Source organism: Heteronotia binoei, chromosome 8, assembly GCF_032191835.1.
Source record: "Heteronotia binoei isolate CCM8104 ecotype False Entrance Well chromosome 8, APGP_CSIRO_Hbin_v1, whole genome shotgun sequence".
Taxonomy (NCBI): Eukaryota; Metazoa; Chordata; class Lepidosauria; order Squamata; family Gekkonidae; genus Heteronotia; species Heteronotia binoei.
The window spans coordinates 115,473,387-115,491,899 of record NC_083230.1 but is presented as its reverse complement, the minus strand read 5'-3'; the positions used below and the strand labels follow the sequence as shown (position 1 = coordinate 115,491,899).

General features: G+C 46.4%; 1 protein-coding gene across 16 annotated transcripts in view; it reads left to right on the top strand.

The window, feature by feature from the left end:
- CELF2 (CUGBP Elav-like family member 2) overlaps positions 1-18,513 on the top strand; it is a 554,552-nt gene that overhangs the window by 442,938 nt on the left and 93,101 nt on the right. For 10 of the 16 annotated variants that reach the window (XM_060245946.1, XM_060245945.1, XM_060245953.1 and 7 more), the window contains exons 6-7: positions 1,317-1,346; positions 15,670-15,749. In XM_060245946.1, the coding sequence (XP_060101929.1) occupies positions 1,317-1,346; positions 15,670-15,749 (110 nt within the window). The remainder of the gene's footprint in view (positions 1-1,316; positions 1,347-15,669; positions 15,750-18,513) is intronic. The other 6 variants (XM_060245949.1, XM_060245958.1, XM_060245959.1 and 3 more) reach the window with 1 other exon arrangement.

Genomic DNA, 18,513 nt, shown 5'->3' with positions numbered 1-18,513 from the left:
AATCCTCCAAGAGCTTACAAGGCTATTTTTTGTAAGCTTTTGGAGGATTGGCTACATCAGGGGGTGTGGCCTAATATTCAAAGGAGCTCCTGCTAGAATTCCACCCCTGGAACAATGTGTGTCCACCATCAGGTGCAGATTCTCTGTCTCCTGAACAAATAAGTGCCTCAGGATATGACCCTCATATTGACCAGTTTCACAAAATGTTTCTTTCTAGAAACAAATGGCTTCTTCAAAGCTGAGGCAGAAATCTCAGGAAAAGATGTTTCTGCCACCACCATGCCCAACAATCAGACATTGCCCTTTGGTGGGATTTTAAAAGCAGAATGGGTTTAGGATTACAGAAGGAGACAATCAAATTCATTTTTAATCTTTGTATGAAGACGGGTATCACTGTTTGGCTTTACTTGTGAAATCTTCTGAGCGCAACATTTCTCGGTTCTTCACTGCTGGGTTGAAATTGTGGTAAATGCATAAACTGTGTCTTAGCAATTCCCTTTTCTTTTTTCATTTTACATGCTGCTAGTTCTTTTCATGCCTCAATTTCAGAGCTCACGTTTGGGGAGGGATAGGAATTCAATCCATAAGTCACACCTCAAAAGCCCTATGAATTTGTAGCCCCCCTCCCCCCCAAAAAAATCCACCTTACATAAGAGGAGACATAAAAGGGGTTGAAATCAAGCGACTGAGTAAGGGCCAGATGGGTATATACTCTTGGTACTTAAACATCAAAGATCTGTTTCCATGTGTGAATAAACATCAGGTACACAAGGAGATTTTAGAGACAAGGAGGAGAAGAGAACTTGGGAGACAGTGAACTGTTCATCTAGCAGGGATACCAGCTTCCTGTTGGGACCTGGGGATCCCCCAGAATTGCAGCTCATTCCCAGATGACAGAAATCCGTCCCCCTGGAGAAAATGGCTGCTTTGGAAGGTGAACTCTATGGCGTTACATCCTTCCCCTCTCCAATCCCCGCCCTCCTGAGGCTCCGCCCCCAAAATCTGCAGATATTTCCCAACCTGGAGCTGGCAGCCCGCTAAGGACCCTGTCCTCCCCAAGTTTCATCCTCAAGTTTCCCAACCTGAAACTGGCAAAACTAACCTTCCCCATGCCCTGTGGATGGCCATAGGGACATGGCAGCCCTACATCTAGGTAACTTGGGTACCACTACATCCTGGGTCTCACCATGGCAACGAGGGTGTCCAATCACTGCGGATGAGGGGGTAAAGGCTGGTGAACCATGTTGTTCTGCTTGTGATGAGTAATGTTTTAAAGACGGATGACTGATGGTAAATTTGGGCCTCTTTGATTTTAGTGCACAACCTCAATATGGAGTCTAGCCGAGGTACTGTAGACCATTTACCATTTTACTTCTACACCTATTTGTCTAGAATGCTTTATAGAACGTTGTTTCCTTTGAATCCTTCTTAATTGTCGTTTCCTCAGTGATGACCTGCAGCACCCTGTCCTGTCTAAAACAGTCCAAATGTCATCGGTTGTTTTTGTTCTGCCTGAAGGGGGGGGGGAATCCAAAATGAGCTCCATGCTCTTAGTAAATACCGTAATTTCAATTTGTAAAAGATAATGATATTGCCAAGCCATGCCGTTAAATGTTACAAATGCATTTTGTTGGGTTTTATAAACCATGAGTGGAAGAGAGTTTGCGGAACAGACCTCACCCCCTCTTGCCCCTCCTCTTGCTCACCTTAAAAACATAAGAACATAAGAGAAGCCATGTTGGATCAGGCCAATGGCCCATTCAGTCCAACACTCTGTGTCACATAAGAACATAAGAGAAGCCATGTTGGATCAGGCCAACGGCCCATCCTGTCCAACACTCTGTGTCACATAAGAACATAAGAGAAGCCATGTTGGATCAGGCCAATGGCCCATTCAGTCCAACACTCTGTGTCACATAAGAGAAGCCATGTTGGATCAGGCCAATGGCCCATCCAGTCCAACACTCTGTGTCACATAAGAACATAAGAGAAGCCATGTTGGATCAGGCCAATGGCCCATTCAGTCCAACACTCTGTGTCACATAAGAACATAAGAGAAGCCATGTTGGATCAGGCCAATGGCCCATCCAGTCCAACATTCTGTGTCACATAAGAACATAAGAGAAGCCATGTTGGATCAGGCCAATGGCCCATCCAGTCCAACACTCTGTGTCACATAAGAACATAAGAGAAGCCATGTTGGATCAGGCCAACGGCCCATCCAGTCCAACACTCTGTGTCACATAAGAACATAAGAGAAGCCATGTTGGATCAGGCCAATGGCCCATCCAGTCCAACACTCTGTGTCACATAAGAACATAAGAGAAGCCATGTTGGATCAGGCCACTGGCCCATCCAGTCCAACACTCTGTGTCACATAAGAACATAAGAGAAGCCATGTTGGATCAGGCCAATGGCCCATCCAGTCCAACACTCTGTGTCACAGAGTGGCCAAAAAACCCAGGTGCCATCAGGAGGTCCATCAGTGGGGCCAGAACACTAGAAGCCCCCCCGCCTCCCCAAGCAACAAGAATACAAAATATACAGAGTGTACAAGAATACCTTGAGAAAATGCTCTTCGGAGTCCAAGGACTCTCATGGTTGAAGAGGCGAGTATGTGTGGGAGCTGTAGGAAGGAGGTCCCCAACAGAAGGTCCCCCTTCCTCACCTGATCACAAGCTCACGCTCAGCTTGTGGAGGCGGCCCAATAAGTGGAGAGATTTCTGCCAATTTCTACCTGTTTTCCATCCCACACTTCTTCCCCCTTTGAGCCTGAAGATCTTCTCAGAGCACTTATTCACAGGAGCACAAGGGGAAGAGGCTACCCCCCCCAAAAAAAATCCAAGCAGGAACTCATTTGCATATTAGGCCACATCCCCACCATTGTTTCACACAGGGCATTTTTGTAGAAAAAGCCTAGCAAGAACTCATTTGTATATCAGGCCACACCTCCTGACACCAAGCCAGCTGGAACTGTGTTCCTGTGCATTCCTGTTCAGAAAAAGCCCTGGGAAGAGGTAAGGTGTAAAGTTCAAATTGGTGGCTGCTTTCAGTTGGTTAGCTTGTAGGATCCAAGGCATAGGCTTCTCCTGTATCCAGGGCTATAAATGTTAGTGATAACATAAAGGGACCAAGCAACATAAAAATTCATTTGAAGGAAAGTTTTTGAATTAACGTAATAGTAACTTTGGCTGGGTCCAGAGAGCCAGTTATAAGCTGCCTCAGAGACGCTCCAGAACCAGCCCAAAAAAGAACGTCCAAACACACACATCTGACTCCTGTCCCACCCCTCCCCTCACCCTGTCTGTACCTGTCATCCTGCCACTTCTAAAAGCTACTACATACTAAGTGGTAGTAAACCGGTGAGGTATTTCCGAAGCGCCTTTCCTGGCTGTCTGAACGGCTGGGGAAGCACCCAGAGAACGGCAGTAAGGTACATGAGTGCTATGAACACTCCTCCAAGGCACCTGTGGCCCATCCCTGTTCTGGTGGCAAGCTGCACGCCGTCTGACCGCCCCAGGATACTTCCTGTTATGCCGGCTCACTTCTGGGACAGGACGCTGCCGCCCCAAGCCAACCGTCTGTACCCAGCCTTTGAGCCTTAGCAGGGGCGGAATTCTAGCAGGAGCTCCTTTGCATATTAGGCCACACACCCCTGATGGAGCCAATCCTACAAGAGCTTAACAAAAAAGAGCCTTGTAAACTCTTGAAGGATTGGCTACATCAGGGTTGTGTGGCCTAATATGTAAAGGAGCTCCTGCTGGAATTCCACCCCTGAGTCTTTGGCAGATGTTTCTTTCTCTTGGGCCCAATTCAGGTGAGTCACTGGCTTCCAATAAAACCTTGTTTGCAAACTGAGGGTTCGCATCAGACTCCGCCCTTCTCTGGAAGAACTCCACCCCTTTCCCTTGCTGGCCTTACCCCATAGCTTAGTGCCAGCTCTGCAGTATCGATCATTGTGGCAGTGCTAGCCGCAGAAGTCCCTTTTTATTTCTTTATTTCTAATTTTATACCCGGTCTTTCTCCTAAAGAGGAATCCGAACTGCTTTCAACTTTGTGCGTCTTAAAGCTGCCACTGGGCTCTAACCTTATTCTGTTGCTTCAGACCAACACAGCTCCCCACCTGGATCTGCTTTCAATAGTGTCCTCATCTCCTTCATTTTATCCTCACAACAACCCTGGGAGGTAGGTTAGGCCAAGAGAGCATGACTGGCCCAAGTTCACCCAGCAAGCTTCCATGGAACGAGTGGGGATTCGAACCTGGGTCTTCCAGATCCCACTCTGGCTCTCTAGCCATTATACACCACCAGGACTTTTCCTTTTTGTAGCTGGAACTCCTTTGCATATCAGGCAAGGGTGGAATTCTAGAAGGAGCTCCTTTGCATATTAGGCCACACCCCCTGATGTCGCCAATCCTCCAAGAGCTTACAAGGCTATATCAGGGGGTATGGCCTAACGTGCAAAGGAGCTCCTGCTAGAATTCCACCCCTGATATTAGGCCACGCACCCCTGCTGTAGCCAATCCTCCAAGAGCTTACAGGGCTCATGTTATAGGGGCTGCTGGAAGCTCCAGGAGTATTGGCTACATCAGGGGTGTGTGGCCTAATATGCAAAGGAGGTCCTGCTAGAATTCCTTACAGGGCTCTTCGTACAGGGCCTGCTGAGAGCTCCAGGAGGACTGGCTACATCAGGGGTGTGTGGCCTAATAGGCAAAGGAGGTCCTGCTAGAATTCCTTACAGGGCTCTTCGTACAGGGCCTGCTGGAAGCTCCAGGAGGATTGGCTACATCAGGGGGTGTGGCCTAATAGGCAAAGGAGTTCCTGCTACCAAAAATAGCCCTGCACATCACACTGCTTTTTCACCAGGACGATTGCAACGTAGCCGTTGTTACTTGGTTAGCGTTTCTCGTGATTAGCATGGGGGCCACACGCATTCAAATCGTGTTAAAATATACAAGGGAATGGAGGAAAGAATTAATGAACTCTGCAAGTTAAGGAAAGGCGTCCGTTCCCAAGCCTGGCTCTTATTTGCGAGCTGTAGTTTGTAGGGAGTCTGCCACACATACATCTGCGCTGGGCTCTTCTCTTCAATTAAAATGTTAATGCAGACATGACTTGATTTTCGTACCAGGTAGGCAACCGAGACAAGCAACATAATAATAACAACAATAACAAAGCAAGGAGATGTTTTACATTCACAAATTGATTTCCATAAAGCGAACAATCTGTTTTACCGTAAAGCATTCTCCCTCTCTCTCTCTTTTTTTCATTTTGCTCATTGGCCACAGGAGCAAGAAGATTGAAACTTTAAAAAAAAAAATAATAATAGTAATAACCCAAGGCTGGTTGTAAGTTTCATGCATCAGTTCGATAATGACGGCGCACTCCAGCCTCTATGTATTTAGATTTGCTTCATTTGGAAACCTTTTTAAAGTCATCGCAATAACAATAGCGACGTTTGGAAGAAATTGAGTGGAACGTGCGATGGTTTGTTCCTTTATTTATTGAATTTGAAACCAAGTTTCAAATGGCGGCAGATTAAAGGAACGCGAGATGTGCGCACTTTTCGAAAGTCATTAAAGATCGCCCCCACAATGAACCGGAGTAGCATTCGCTACACTGTTGCCATGCCCCGGCGTTGCTAGGAATTCATCCCAAATTTGTATTCATTCAGTCTTTACGACATCAGAAACAAAATGCAAATTTCAGAGAGCCGTTTTTAAAAAATTGGGAGATGCGCAAACAAGGATTAAATTGTTCTCTGCTGTTCCCGATCATAGTACAAGCAGCATAAACACAAGCACACAACTTCCCAATCGTGTCTGTTATCTTTTCTACCATAGGTCAAAATGTTCCTTTCATCCTGTGCCCATTTTCATGTAGTTTGGGGTACAAAACAAGTTTGTAACATATGTTTTCTTTTGATTTGCCCATGTTACATCCCTACAGCTCCTGAAATGTTGTCTTAGAACAGGGGTGGCCAAACTGTGGCTCAGAAGCCACATGTGGCTCTTCCACCTATATTGTGTGGCTCTCAGAGCCCCCACTGGCCAACTTGGAGAAGGCATTTGTCTTTTTAAATCACTTCTTCAAGCCAAGCCAGCCAGCAGCTTGGAGAATGTATTTGAAGTTAAAGTTGCTTTCTCCCCCTTCTCCTTCCCTCCTCCATCTATTTGCCTTCCTTCCTTCCTTCCTTCCTTCCTTCCTTCCTTCCTTCCTTCCTTCCTTCCTTCCTTCCTTCCTTCCTTTCTTTTCTCCCTCCCTCCCACCCTCCCTTTCCATTTTTCATGTCTCTCAAACATCTGACATTCATGTCTTGCGGCTCTCAAACATCTGGTGCTTATTCCATTTGGCTCTTAAGTTAAGCAATTAGGGTTTGTAGAATCTTTCGGGCTCAAGTGCCGTGTTCTACTGGAGAAAGTTTTTCTTCCAGACGTTTCGTTCTCAGCTGCGGAGAACATCCTCAGTGGTGTTGCAGCCGGAGCAGGTACTCTGACCTTCTTGGCTGCTAGAACACGGCACTTGAGCCCGAAAGATTCTACAAACCCTAATGATGTTACCAGCCGTGAAAACCTGAAATCTTTGATAAGTTAAGCAAGTTTGGCCACCCCTGTCTTAGAATCATAGGGCGTTTTCGCACTGACCTTCAAGTGGCGCGACCACCCACTTCACACCGGAGGATCTGCGCGGATTTCGCACAAGAAGCGCCGGAGCACCCAAAAGAGCCGGCGACTTCCGTCGCAAAAGCCGCTCAAACGTTTTCCTGCTTCTTGGCGGTTTCCGTTTGAGCGGGTTTTGCGACGGAAGTCGCCGGCTCTTTTGGGTGCTCCGGCGCTTCTTGTGTGAAATCCACGCAGATCCTCCGGTGTGAAGAGGGTGGTCGCACCACTTGAAGGTCAGTGCGAAAATGCCCATAGAGTTGGAAGGGACTTCCAGGGTCATCTAGTCCAACCCCCAAAGTTTTGTTTGGGAGGAGGAATCTAACAGTACAACCCCAACCAGAATTAAACCCAGTCAAGTCCTTTGAAGTCAAAGAGAATAACTGTGCTCAGGATGGTACAGTAAGGCCACACATTACATTCTGCAGATTCTCACTACAGATTGTCCTGAATGTGTGTGGTTGTACTGAGCAGCTACTGTATGGCATTTGACTCTTCATTGTTGAGACAATCAGACCCAGGGGTGGAATTCTAGCAGGAGCTTCTTTGCATATTAGGCCACGCCCCCCTGATGTAGCCAATCCTCCAGGGGCTTACAAGGCTCTTTTTTGTAAGCTCTTGGAGGATTGGGTATATCAAGGGAGTGTGGCCTAATATGCAAAGGAGCTCCTGCTTGAATTTCACCCCTGACCAGACCAATTTCTCACTAGGCTTGTTCTGTTTTCAGAACCCTTCCCCTCCCCACCCCCGGTGCTTCTGTCCAATTTCACACAAGTTGCCATGGGGCTGCGATTTGTCCCACCTGTTTCCCACGACAATCAAGATCCTCTGAAAACTGTCCCTGCTTGCCATGGGAAAGAGGCGGGGCAAGTTGCAGCCCTGCGGCAGCTTGGGTGGAATAGAACAGGGGTACTGGGAGGGCGGGGGAAGGGCTTCAAAACCAGAACAAGCCTAGTGAGAAATCGGTCTCAGTCACCCAACAATGGGGAGCCAAGCTGCGGGGTTTCTATGTTAATCATGATTGGGTTGTCCATTAAACCTAGAAAGCTTCTCTTCTTTCTGCTACATGCTCAGGAGGTCATGCCAAAACAACAGGGCCTCTTGGCCATGATAGCCTATATGCTCCCATACGTTTCCACTCAGGAATTAAGATCACAAGGAGAGGCCTCCTGGCTGTCCCATCAATCAAAGATGTTTGTTTGGTAGAAATATGAGAGAGGGCCTTTTCAGTAGCAGCCCTACATATTATGGAACAAACTTCACAGAGAGCTGTGCCTGGCTCTTTCACTTTTGACCTTTAGGAGACAGTTGAGGATAGTCCATATTCAGTTAAGTTACCAGCAGTCCTAAACTGTGATGTTAAATTCTGAGATTTTAGAATGTATTTTATGTATTCTACTTTATGTGTTTTATCTATATTGAAAGCCTCCTTGAGCTCTGTAAGGAGTTGAAGTGGCGAATAAATGTTTTCAACAGGACTTTTTTTGTAGCAGGAACTCCTTTGCATATCAGGCCACACACCCCTGATGTAGCCAATCCACCGAGAGTGTACAGGGCTCTTTCTACAGGGCCTACTGTAAGCTCCAGGAGGATTGGCTACAGGGCCTACTGTAAGCTCCAGGAGGGCCTACTTTCTACAGGGCCTACTGTAAGCTCCAGGAGGATTGGCTACATCAGGGGTGTGTGGCCTAATATGCAAAGGAGTTCCTGATACAAAAAAGCGCCCTGGTTTTCAATCAATAAATGAAATAAATAATAAAGTAGGACTTGGAACCTCCCCAGACGTCACCGGTGTGATGACATCACCCGCAAGTGACATCATCAAGCCGGTGATGTCATGTGCCAGCCGCTCTAGGCATTTCCGGGAAAACTCTATGGTTTTCCCGGACACACTAGCAACCTGGGAGGGAAAACTCTATGGTACAATAGGTACCATAGAGTTTTTCCCTCCCAAAATGCTTGAGCATCCGGGAAAACCATAGAGTTTTCCTGGAAACTCCTAGAATGGCCGGCGTGCGACATCACTGGCTCGATGACATCACTCGCTGGAGGCTTGGGGGGTCTTGGCAACCCTATGTCAGACCTACAAGCCCCATTTCCTATATTCATGCACAACCAGACTCATGTAAACAGCAGCTGCCTCCCCAAGCATTCCCTTAATCCATCCCTGCCTTGAAAAATGCGTAATAACAAATGTTAAACCAGTTTGGTGTAGTGGTTAAGTGCGCGGACTCTTATGAGAGAACCGGGTTTGATTCCCCACTCCTCCACTTGCAGCTGCTGGAATGGCCTTGGTTTAGCCATAGCTCTGGCAGAGGTTGTCCTTGAAAGGGCAGCTGCTGTGAGAGCCCTCTCAGCCCCACCCACCTCACAGGGTGTCTGTTGTGGGGGGAGAAGACATGGGAGATTGTAAGCCGCTCTGAGTCTCTGATTCAGAGAGACGGGCGGGGTATAAATCTGCAATTCTTCTTCTTCTGCTATTGACTCCACGGATTGAGAGACTTTGGGCAGCATCCTAAGAAGAGTGAAGATGTGACAGTATCTCACAAAAGCTCCTTCCCTGCCACAAATTTTGTTAGTCTTTAAAGGTGCTCCTGAACTTTTACTCTTTTCTACTTCCTTCTAAAATATGTTAGCCTCAGTGAGCTTTCAAGGATTAAACTTTGTTTAGGATGTCGCTGTTCAAGGCTTTTTTTTTTTAGCAGGAGTTCCTTTGCATATTAGGCCACACCCCTGTAGCCAATCCTTCAAGAGCTTACAGGGCTCTTTTTTTGTAAGCTCTTGGAAGATTGGCTACATCAGGGGTGTGTGGCCTAATATGCAAAGGAGTTCCTGCTACAAAAAAAAAAGAGCCCTGTCGCTGTTAAAACAGGCAGAATGTTAATTTTCCCATCTAGGATTATGCCCCATTTTCAAATTTGCTTCATTGAGGCTGAACAAATACGTTCACCTTGACAAACAGATATGTCCTTTAGTTCCTATGATCGCTGCTTCTTCTCAGCACCATGTTTCCTTTTCTTCATCCTTAATTATTTGTCGAGGACACTTTTTTTTTTTTGTAGTCCCTCCTTTGCTTTAGGCAGGCCGTACGTCGCTCTCCTCTACCTAATCCGTGAAACAACCCTGTGAGGTAGGCCGCGAGAGAGACTGACTAACCCTGGATTACCCATAGAACAAAGCAGGAGTCAAGTTTCACCTTTAAGACCAACAAAGTTTTATTCAGAATGTAAGCTTTCGTGTGCTCTAAGCAGGACCGAATCTACATGTTTTTTGAGGGGGGGGATTAAAAAATGGCGCCCCCTTATGGGCCATTCTATTTTATGGTCCCATAGAATACAATGGACCCCATACCCAATTTGGGACCCCACCCCCGTTGGCGCCCAGGGCAAGCACCCGCCCCTGCCCCTCCCCCAGATCCAGCCCTGACTCTAAGCACACTTCATCAGACAATAGTAAGGAATGGCAAGCATTACTAAATATAGAGAAAGTGGTTTTCCCTTACTAAATATAGAGAAAGTGGTTTTCCCAGACACTCTAGCAACCTGGGAGGGAAAACTCCATGGTGCAATAGGTACCATAGAGCTTTTCCCTCCCAAAATGCTTGAGCATCTGGGGAAACCACAGAGTTAGTATGCAGGGCTGTGTGTTAGTATGCAGAGTCATGGAAATGTTTTTTAGCAAATTAAAAGAATCATAAATTGGGGTCTAGTGTTTGTTAGTTAGTGTTAACTGGGCTGAAACAACAAAAGGTAATATAAAGCAGATTTATGTCCATGTACTAAACCCATTAGTTATCCTGAAGTGGAGTGCGATAAATAAGAGTCTGTTTTGATATTTTTGTTGTTCAGTCTCTGGGTTAAAATGAGGGCATAGGTTACTCAGGTATCTGAAGAAGTGTGCATGCACACGAAAGCTTAAACTTCATTGGTCCTAAAGGTGCGACTAAACTCAAACTTTTGTCCTGGATCACCCAGTAAATTGCATGCCAAAAAAAGAAGAAAGAATTGGTTATCTGGGTCTCCCTGATCCTAATCTAGTGCCCCACTGCGGCTTAAATCTGATTGGACTGAGAAACCCATGTGGTTTTGTTTCGAGCGTCTGTAATTTCGTTGTGTCGGATGTAGTGTCGTGGCATTGTCAGCGGTATCGCATGGGTGGCCTCAGCCAAAAGAACCAAGTCGCAGTGTGGGCGCTGGAGGCCGAGGACAGGGTGGGCAAAGAATTAGGAAAACGGTACTAAAAAGAACGGTAAGGACCTGACGCCAACGTGCTTGAGGCAAATTCCTCCCCCCCCCCAAAAAAAATACAAATAAATAATGCAATATTGTTTTGGAAAACCACCATAAAAGGAGGTAAGTTGTTTTAGTTCTTGTCTCATCAGAGTTTCATTGGACTGGACTAGTTGTTGCAACGTGCTGTGAGTGTCGGTGTTCCCTCTGAGTTAGTGTGAGCTAGCGCACAGCTCTTTTAGCCTCCGGCTCACACATTTTTGTCTTCGCTCAGGAGAAAATGGTCCCAGAGCAAACACATTCCTGCAGGAGCTCACAACTTTAATGCCAGCAGCTCACAAAGCAGAATTTTTGCTCACAAGACTCCACAGCTTAGAGGGAGTATTGGCTGCAAGTGTCACCCTAGGAACGGGGAGACCTGGGTTCACTTTCTCACTCTGCCATGGAGCTACTGGGACATTCTCCACCTAATCTGCCACCCAGGGTTCTTGTGTGGGTGAAATGAAGCAGGGCCCCCTTCAGTTCTTGGGAGAAAGGTAGGATTTGACTAATTTGCACTAAATAACAGCGTAGAATTGCATCTAGCTATGGGCTGCAGAATGTTCTGGCACATCAACAGCTCGATTTTAGGTGTCCACATCCGAAATGAGAATCCCGTGAAGTTTGCGACAAGGTTAAATGTTCAGGTGGCAACAAGGTTCAGTCGTTAAATAGACAGACATATTTATTTAGGTATTCACATCCTATGAGGAGCCCCGTGGCGCAGAGTGGTAAAGCTGCAGTACTGCAGTCCGAGCTCTCTGCTCACGACCTGAGTTCGATCCCGGCAGAAGCTGGGTTCAGGTAGGCGGCTCGAGGTTGACTCAGCCTTCCATCCTTCCGAGGTTGGTAAAATGAGGACCCAGCTTGCTGGGGGGGAAGTGTAGATGACTTGGGAAAGCAACGGCCAACCACCTCGTAAAAAGTCTGCCATGAAAATGTCGTGATGCGACGTCACCCCAGAGTCGGAAACGACTGGTGCTTATACAGGGGACTACCTTTACCTTTATCTTATACCCTATGTTCTCCCCCTGGGGACTGGAGATGACTTACACACACACACACGTGTGCGCGCTCATACACATGGGAAAAATAATTTAGACAAAGAAAACTTTTATACAGCACAACTCCATAGCTGGTTCTAGATCTAGTTGTTTGCTCCCTCATGTCTACAGGCTTCAAGCCTCAAGCTAAGAGACTAAAACCCTTGGGGTGGGGTCGTGACTCATACCTACAATGGAGGAGGAACATAACCTCATGAAAGTTCAGAGTATCATGTTTCACTAAATGTCAGACTACTGGGATTCCAATTTTTCCTCGATTTGGAAACATAAGCACCGGGGGGAGGGGAAGGGGGGTTGTAGCAGGAAGTCCTTTGCATATTAGGCCACACACCGCTGACGTAGCCAATCCTCATAGAATCATGGAGTTGGAAGGGACCTTCAGGGTCATCTAGCCCCAGGGCTTTCTTTGTAGCAGGAACTCCTTTGCATATTAGGCCACACACCCCATTGATGTAGCCAATCCTCCTGGAGCTTACAGTAAGGCCTGCACTAAGAGCCTTGTAAGCTCTTGGAGGATTGGCTACATCAGGGGGGCATGGCCTAATATGCAAAGGAGTTCCTGCTACAAAAAAACCCCTGTCTACAGCTGGATATGTGGTCCACTTCATCATCACAACAGTTATTGTTTCCCGTGGTTGCTGCTGCAACACAGTGATAACTGGGGTTCCACAGGGTGGGTTGCCCCACATCTTCCCACTGCATGGCCATTCCCATGACCCTAACCCACAAAAAAAAAACCCTGGCCATAAATAATTGTGGGGAACATCCATCGTGCAAGCACTGCGACTGAGATTTTCCCCAGTGAACACACACACACGGAGTCAGGGAGGCTAACCTAGCTAGTCCTCTGTGCAGGATGAATTTAACATAATCTAATTCTGAGCGCTAGACGAGCCACCATCGCGAGGCACAGGTACTGTTAATCCATGGATGGCATTTCCCTGCCCCACCCTCTTGACTACCCTGTCGATTTATGTGGAGAAAGCAAAAACGTTTGCTTTCCTGAATGTGTGCCTGTCTACCCCTACTTGCTACCGGAATGGATGAGGTCGCATGCCCATTTAGGCAGTTCGTGTGTCAGCCTAGATGAGGACGATTTCTTTTAGGGCCATTTAAATGTGGCTACTTGTGCACTCAGAGCAGTCTTCGGTCTCCAACCTGTAAATCCTGGGATGGATCTGGCCATCCTCCAAGGAGCCCTCCTGCAGCCTAAGCTTTCATACGTGGCTTCTCCACCGACAGAAGACAGCTGGAGCAGGGGTGGAATTCTAGCAGGAGCTCCTTTGCCTATTAGGCCACACCCCCTGATGTAGCCAATCCTCCAAGAGCTTACAAGGCTCTTTTATTGTAAGCTCTTGGAGGATTGGCTACATCAGGGGTGTGTGGCCTTAAAAGCAAAGGAGCTCCTGTTAGAATTCCACCCCTGGGCGGGAGTCTCCTTAGGTTGTGGGAAGGCTTCAAACTTTGCTCTGCGGAGAGACAGTTAGGATCCTCCTCATTGTTTTCAGTAACCCCGTTAAAACCATTTAAAAAAAAAATTGCGATATGAGCCAAAACCACATTCCTCATTGCTGAACTGGCTGCTGATGGCTTCAAGATGTGTCACTGACTAAACCCAGCTCCTGCATCTTTATCACACTCTCACCCACTCCCAGGGCTTTTTTTTGTAGCAGGACCTCCTTAGCTTATTAGGCTACACCCTCCTGATGTAGCCTATCCTCCAAGAGCTTGCAGGGCTCTTCTTACAGAGCCAGTTTGGTGTAGTGGTTAAGTGCGTGGACTCTTATCTGGGAGAACCAGGTTTGATTCGCCACTCCTCCAACTGCAGTTGCTGGAATGGCCTTGGATCAACCATGGATCTCGCAGAGCTGTCCTCGAAAGAGCAGCTTCTGGGAGAGCTCTCTCAGCCTCACCTACCTCGTAGAGTGTTTGTTGTGGAGGAGGAAGGTAAAGGAGATTGTAAACCGCTTTGAGAATCTGAAATTCGGAGTGAAGGATGGGGTATAAATCCAATATGTTTTTCTACTACTACTGTAAGCTCTTGGAGGACTGGCTACATCAGGGGGGTTGTAGCCTAATATGCAAAGAAGAAGAAGATAGAAGATATTGGATTTATATCCCGCCCTCCACTCCGAAGAGTCTCAGAGCGGCTCACAATCTCCTTTACCTTCCTCCCCCCCACAACAGACACCCTGTGAGGTAGATGAAGATATTGGATTTATATCCCGCCCTCCACTCCGAAGAGTCTCAGAGCGGCTCACAATCTCCTTTACCTTCCCACCCCCCACAACAGACACCCTGTGAGGTAGATGAAGATATTGGATTTATATCCCGCTTTCCACTCTGAAGAGTCTCAGAGCGGCTCACAATCTCCTTTACCTTCCCACCCCCCACAACAGACACCCTGTGAGGTAGATGAAGATATTGGATTTATATCCCGCCCTTCACTCCGAAGAATCTCAGAGTGGCTCACAATCTCCTTTACCTTCTTCCGCCACAACAGACACCCTGTGAGGTGGGTGGGGCTGTAGAGGGCTCTCACAGCAGCTGCCCTTTCAAGGACAACCTCTGCCAGAGCTATGGCTGACCCAAGGCCATTCCAGCAGGTGCAAGTGGAGGAGTGGGGAATCAAACCCGGTTCTCCCAGATAAGAGTCTGCACACTTAATCACTATACCAAACTGGCAAAGGAGATCCTGCTCCAAAAAAGCCGTGCCCACTCCTCATATGCTCCAGATTGCATACTGGATCACGCTGGGGTGGAGAGGAGGGTGATGCGCAAGCTCTAATTCCAATCTTCCAGGAAGCTCCAGTGACTTAGAAGAAGGAGACTGCAGATTTATACCCCACCCTTCTCTCTGAATCAGAGATTCAGAGCGGCTTGCAATCTCCTATATCTCATCCCCCCACAACAGACTTAGCGTTGAAGATGTTAACAGAATGTTCTTTGGGCAGGTGGCCCTTCCATAATGTCCAAAGCCACTCTGAGCCACATCGAGCCAAAGCCAAGATTAGAGAAGCCACATTCTGCCTTTGAGAGAACCATTGATTTCAGTGCATGCTCGCTCTCCGCTGAATGCTCGCTAGCATCTGAAGTTGCCCCTAGGTTTTTTTTGGTTTTGTTTTGTTTTCCATGTCACTGACCACTGCTTAACGCTTAATTCAGTAAATTAAACCATTAGCTATCTAATGCAGCCAGCAGTCTTTTTTTTTTTTTTAACCGTGATCTTAAATTAATGCCTTGTAAATGAACTAAACGTCTTAGATCAGCACCTTTGAAAAGGGAGGGGGGGGGGAAATCCTAGCAATTGATTCTGAATGGAAGAAGTTGTTTTAAAGAGAGCCAATTTCAAATGCTGCGGCTTAGAGGGGCTGGGGGGGGGGGAATACCCCGCCCACCAAATTTTCTCACCTGAACGCAACTTCTCCATGCCCCCTCCCCTCTCTCTTTCTCCCTTCCACCCATCGATGGTCAAATTTAGCCAGGCAGCACTGCTGAGAAAATAAGAAGTGGTGTTTTTGTTTCCGTTTTCTTTTTTCCTTTAATTTTATGTACTACAGAGAACAGTGTCGTCTTGTGGCCGTTCTCGTAGACTTGTGTTGGTTTAACAAGCGTCCAATCCTTTTGTCTTGTTGTTTTTTTTTGTCTTTCCTGCTCCCTTGTCCCCTTGTTCCCACAGGCTGTGCGTTTGTCACGTTTTCGACAAGGGCAATGGCACAGAATGCAATCAAAGCCATGCACCAGTCTCAGACCATGGAGGTACAGTACTGTATCATCTGCCCTTCTTTTGTTTCCTTTGTGCAAATGATTGGGAATGGTTCCGCTCATGCCCTGCCAGAAATGATCAGACGCATGACGATCACAGACTTTAAACTTCCGCCCAACTCTCTTTCTTTCTCTCTCTCTCTCTCTCTCTGTCTCTCTCTTATGTCCTCCCCCCCCCCCATCTCTGTGACATTTACTTCCCTTAATTGTCTCAGAACATGGGAATGATCTCCCTGTTGTGATTTCACAATATGGTGGCATTCAGTAGGAAAATAAAATAATATGTGGAAATGCCACTTGGCCGTCTGGCGAAATGATGCATTCGGTACATTGGATTGTCCTTTTATGCGGTTCCAAAGACAATCCGCGCTCTACAGGCCACCGGTTGTAAATTCAAACTGGCCCAGCGACGTGGAGAAGGGCAGATGGTTTTCTGCATGCAAACATCTATTATTCCAAAGAGCCAATCAAAATTCAAATTATGTCAGAATACAATGAACCACTTGGCTCTTCGTGCAAGAGCAAACTTCCATTTTTTTAAAAAAACACCTCAGACTTACAAGAAACCCAATGTTGAAATTGGCTCACCTGGTAAAAGTGATTCTTCTTTTTTTTTTTTAGTCTGTGATTTTTGTCATGGTCCTTCTGAATTTTGCACACACAAAAAAAGCCTCACAAGTCACACACGTCTTATTCTGGATCTTCTGATTTAATCATTTGAAAGTGCATGTTATATTGTATTATGTAGACTGTATCTGTGTATTGATTATTTCCTCTCAAGTGGCATTTTGATGTGTATCGTGTTTCTGGCTTTTTTAAAAAAGAAATTCTCTGTATTCTCTTTTTCTTTTGAAAGGAGGATCATTCAGCTTTCTTCAATAATATTTCCCCCCCCCCCTTTGCAATGCTCTGTTCTCCCAAAGCATGCTGGGTACTAAAAACAAAACCATCGTGTGTCCTTGTCATTGAACTGCTTTGTGTAATGAGCAAAGACAAAATCACGACTGTAAAACTGCATGCAAATGTCACCGTCTTCTGTATTCTCCAGAAATATTGATATTGGCATTGCAAAGCTGTTGTCTTTCCAATTGCTCCTGACTTTAGTTGAGATTATTTTGATATTTTATAATCCATGTGTTTTTCTTTCCAGTGCTATCTATTTTTTAGGCATTGAGAAAATGCATTGTTGAGATGGGACTCTGCCCCAGAGAGAAACCCAAATTTCCTTCACAAGCAATTGCTGTTTAAATGTATCTGTGTATGCGCACATTGATGAAAGCATATGAACATTTTAAAAAAAAAGCCATCTCTTTGTGTTCAATAAGATACATTTGCTTCCCTATGCCGTTCCCATTTCAGTATTAGCAAGCTCACTTTTAAGTTTTGCTTCAAGATAAAAGTATATAATGTTTAGGGCTGCCAAACCCCCGAGCCCTGGAGGTTCCCAATGTGGGCTGGCGGGGGGAACCTCCCCCGACATCGCCAGCGCAATGACGTCACCCGGAAGTTACATCATTGCGCCAGCGATGCTGTGTGCCAGCCGCTCTAGGATTTCCAGGGAAACTCTATGGTTTTCCCGGAGGCTCCAGCAATTTGGGAGGGAAAACTCTATGGTGCAAGAGGCCACGGGGGACTTGGCAACCGTAATGTTCTTGGGTACTTTGTTTTATCTAATAGAAGTAATTTATGTTATAAAATGAACTCCACCTGATTTTAAGGGCAAAGTACACATAAGAGTAGAATTCCATGTCTGGGATGCTAGACCTTAAAATGAATGGGGGAGGGGGAGCAGTGTTCCCTCTAAGCTGCGTTAGTGTGAGCTAGCTCACTGTTTTTTAGCCTCCGGCTCACACATTTTTTTCTTAGCTCAGGAAAAATGGCCCCAGAGCAAACTAACTTAAGCAGTAGCTCACAATTTTGATGCCAGTAATTCACAAAGTTGAAGTTTTGCTCACAAGACTCCACTTGTGATTGGCATTGTGGATTCCAGACTCTTATGCTGGGAAAGAGGGGACTACCTGTTCTCTCCTCACTGTTTTCCAAATCAAAATGACCGCCTGGACTGCTTTAAACTCCAGTGAGAGAAGACAGGTATTGTGTCTGTGAGGCTGAAGCCACTGAACCTTCTAAACTGTCTCAAACATGTTTTCGTGGCCGAGCAGGATATCCAAATTTAAAACAAATTTTAAAAACCAGGGAAGCAACACCGGGAGTTAATTCCCTTCCCCAGTCTCCATGACCCTGAGCCATAGGTTTTACCCTTTAGAACCAATTTACACACGTTAGGTTTTATCACACAATTTCAGCAGATTGTGCACTTGGGGCCCTTAGATTTGAAACTAGGGTTGCCAAGTCTGACTCTATGAAATATCTGGGGACTTTGGGGGTGGAGCTAGGAGCAAAGGTATGGCAAGCACGATTGAACTCGTAAAGGAGTTCTGGCAATCACATTTAAAGGGACCTTTTAAATGTCTTCTTTCCATAGGAAATAATGGAGGATGGAGGCACCTTCTTTTGGGGCTCATAGAATTGGACCCCCTGGTCCAATCTTTTTGAAACTTGGGATGTGTTTTGAAGAGAGGCACCGGATGCTATGATGCAAATGTGGTGCCTCTACCTCAAAAAACAGCCCCCCTCAGGGCCCCAGATACGAATGTATCAATTCTGCATTATACCCTATGGGAATAAGTCTCCATAAGGAATAATGGAGTGCCCAGCAGACATTCCCCACCCTGCTTTCTGATGACCCTGAAGCGGG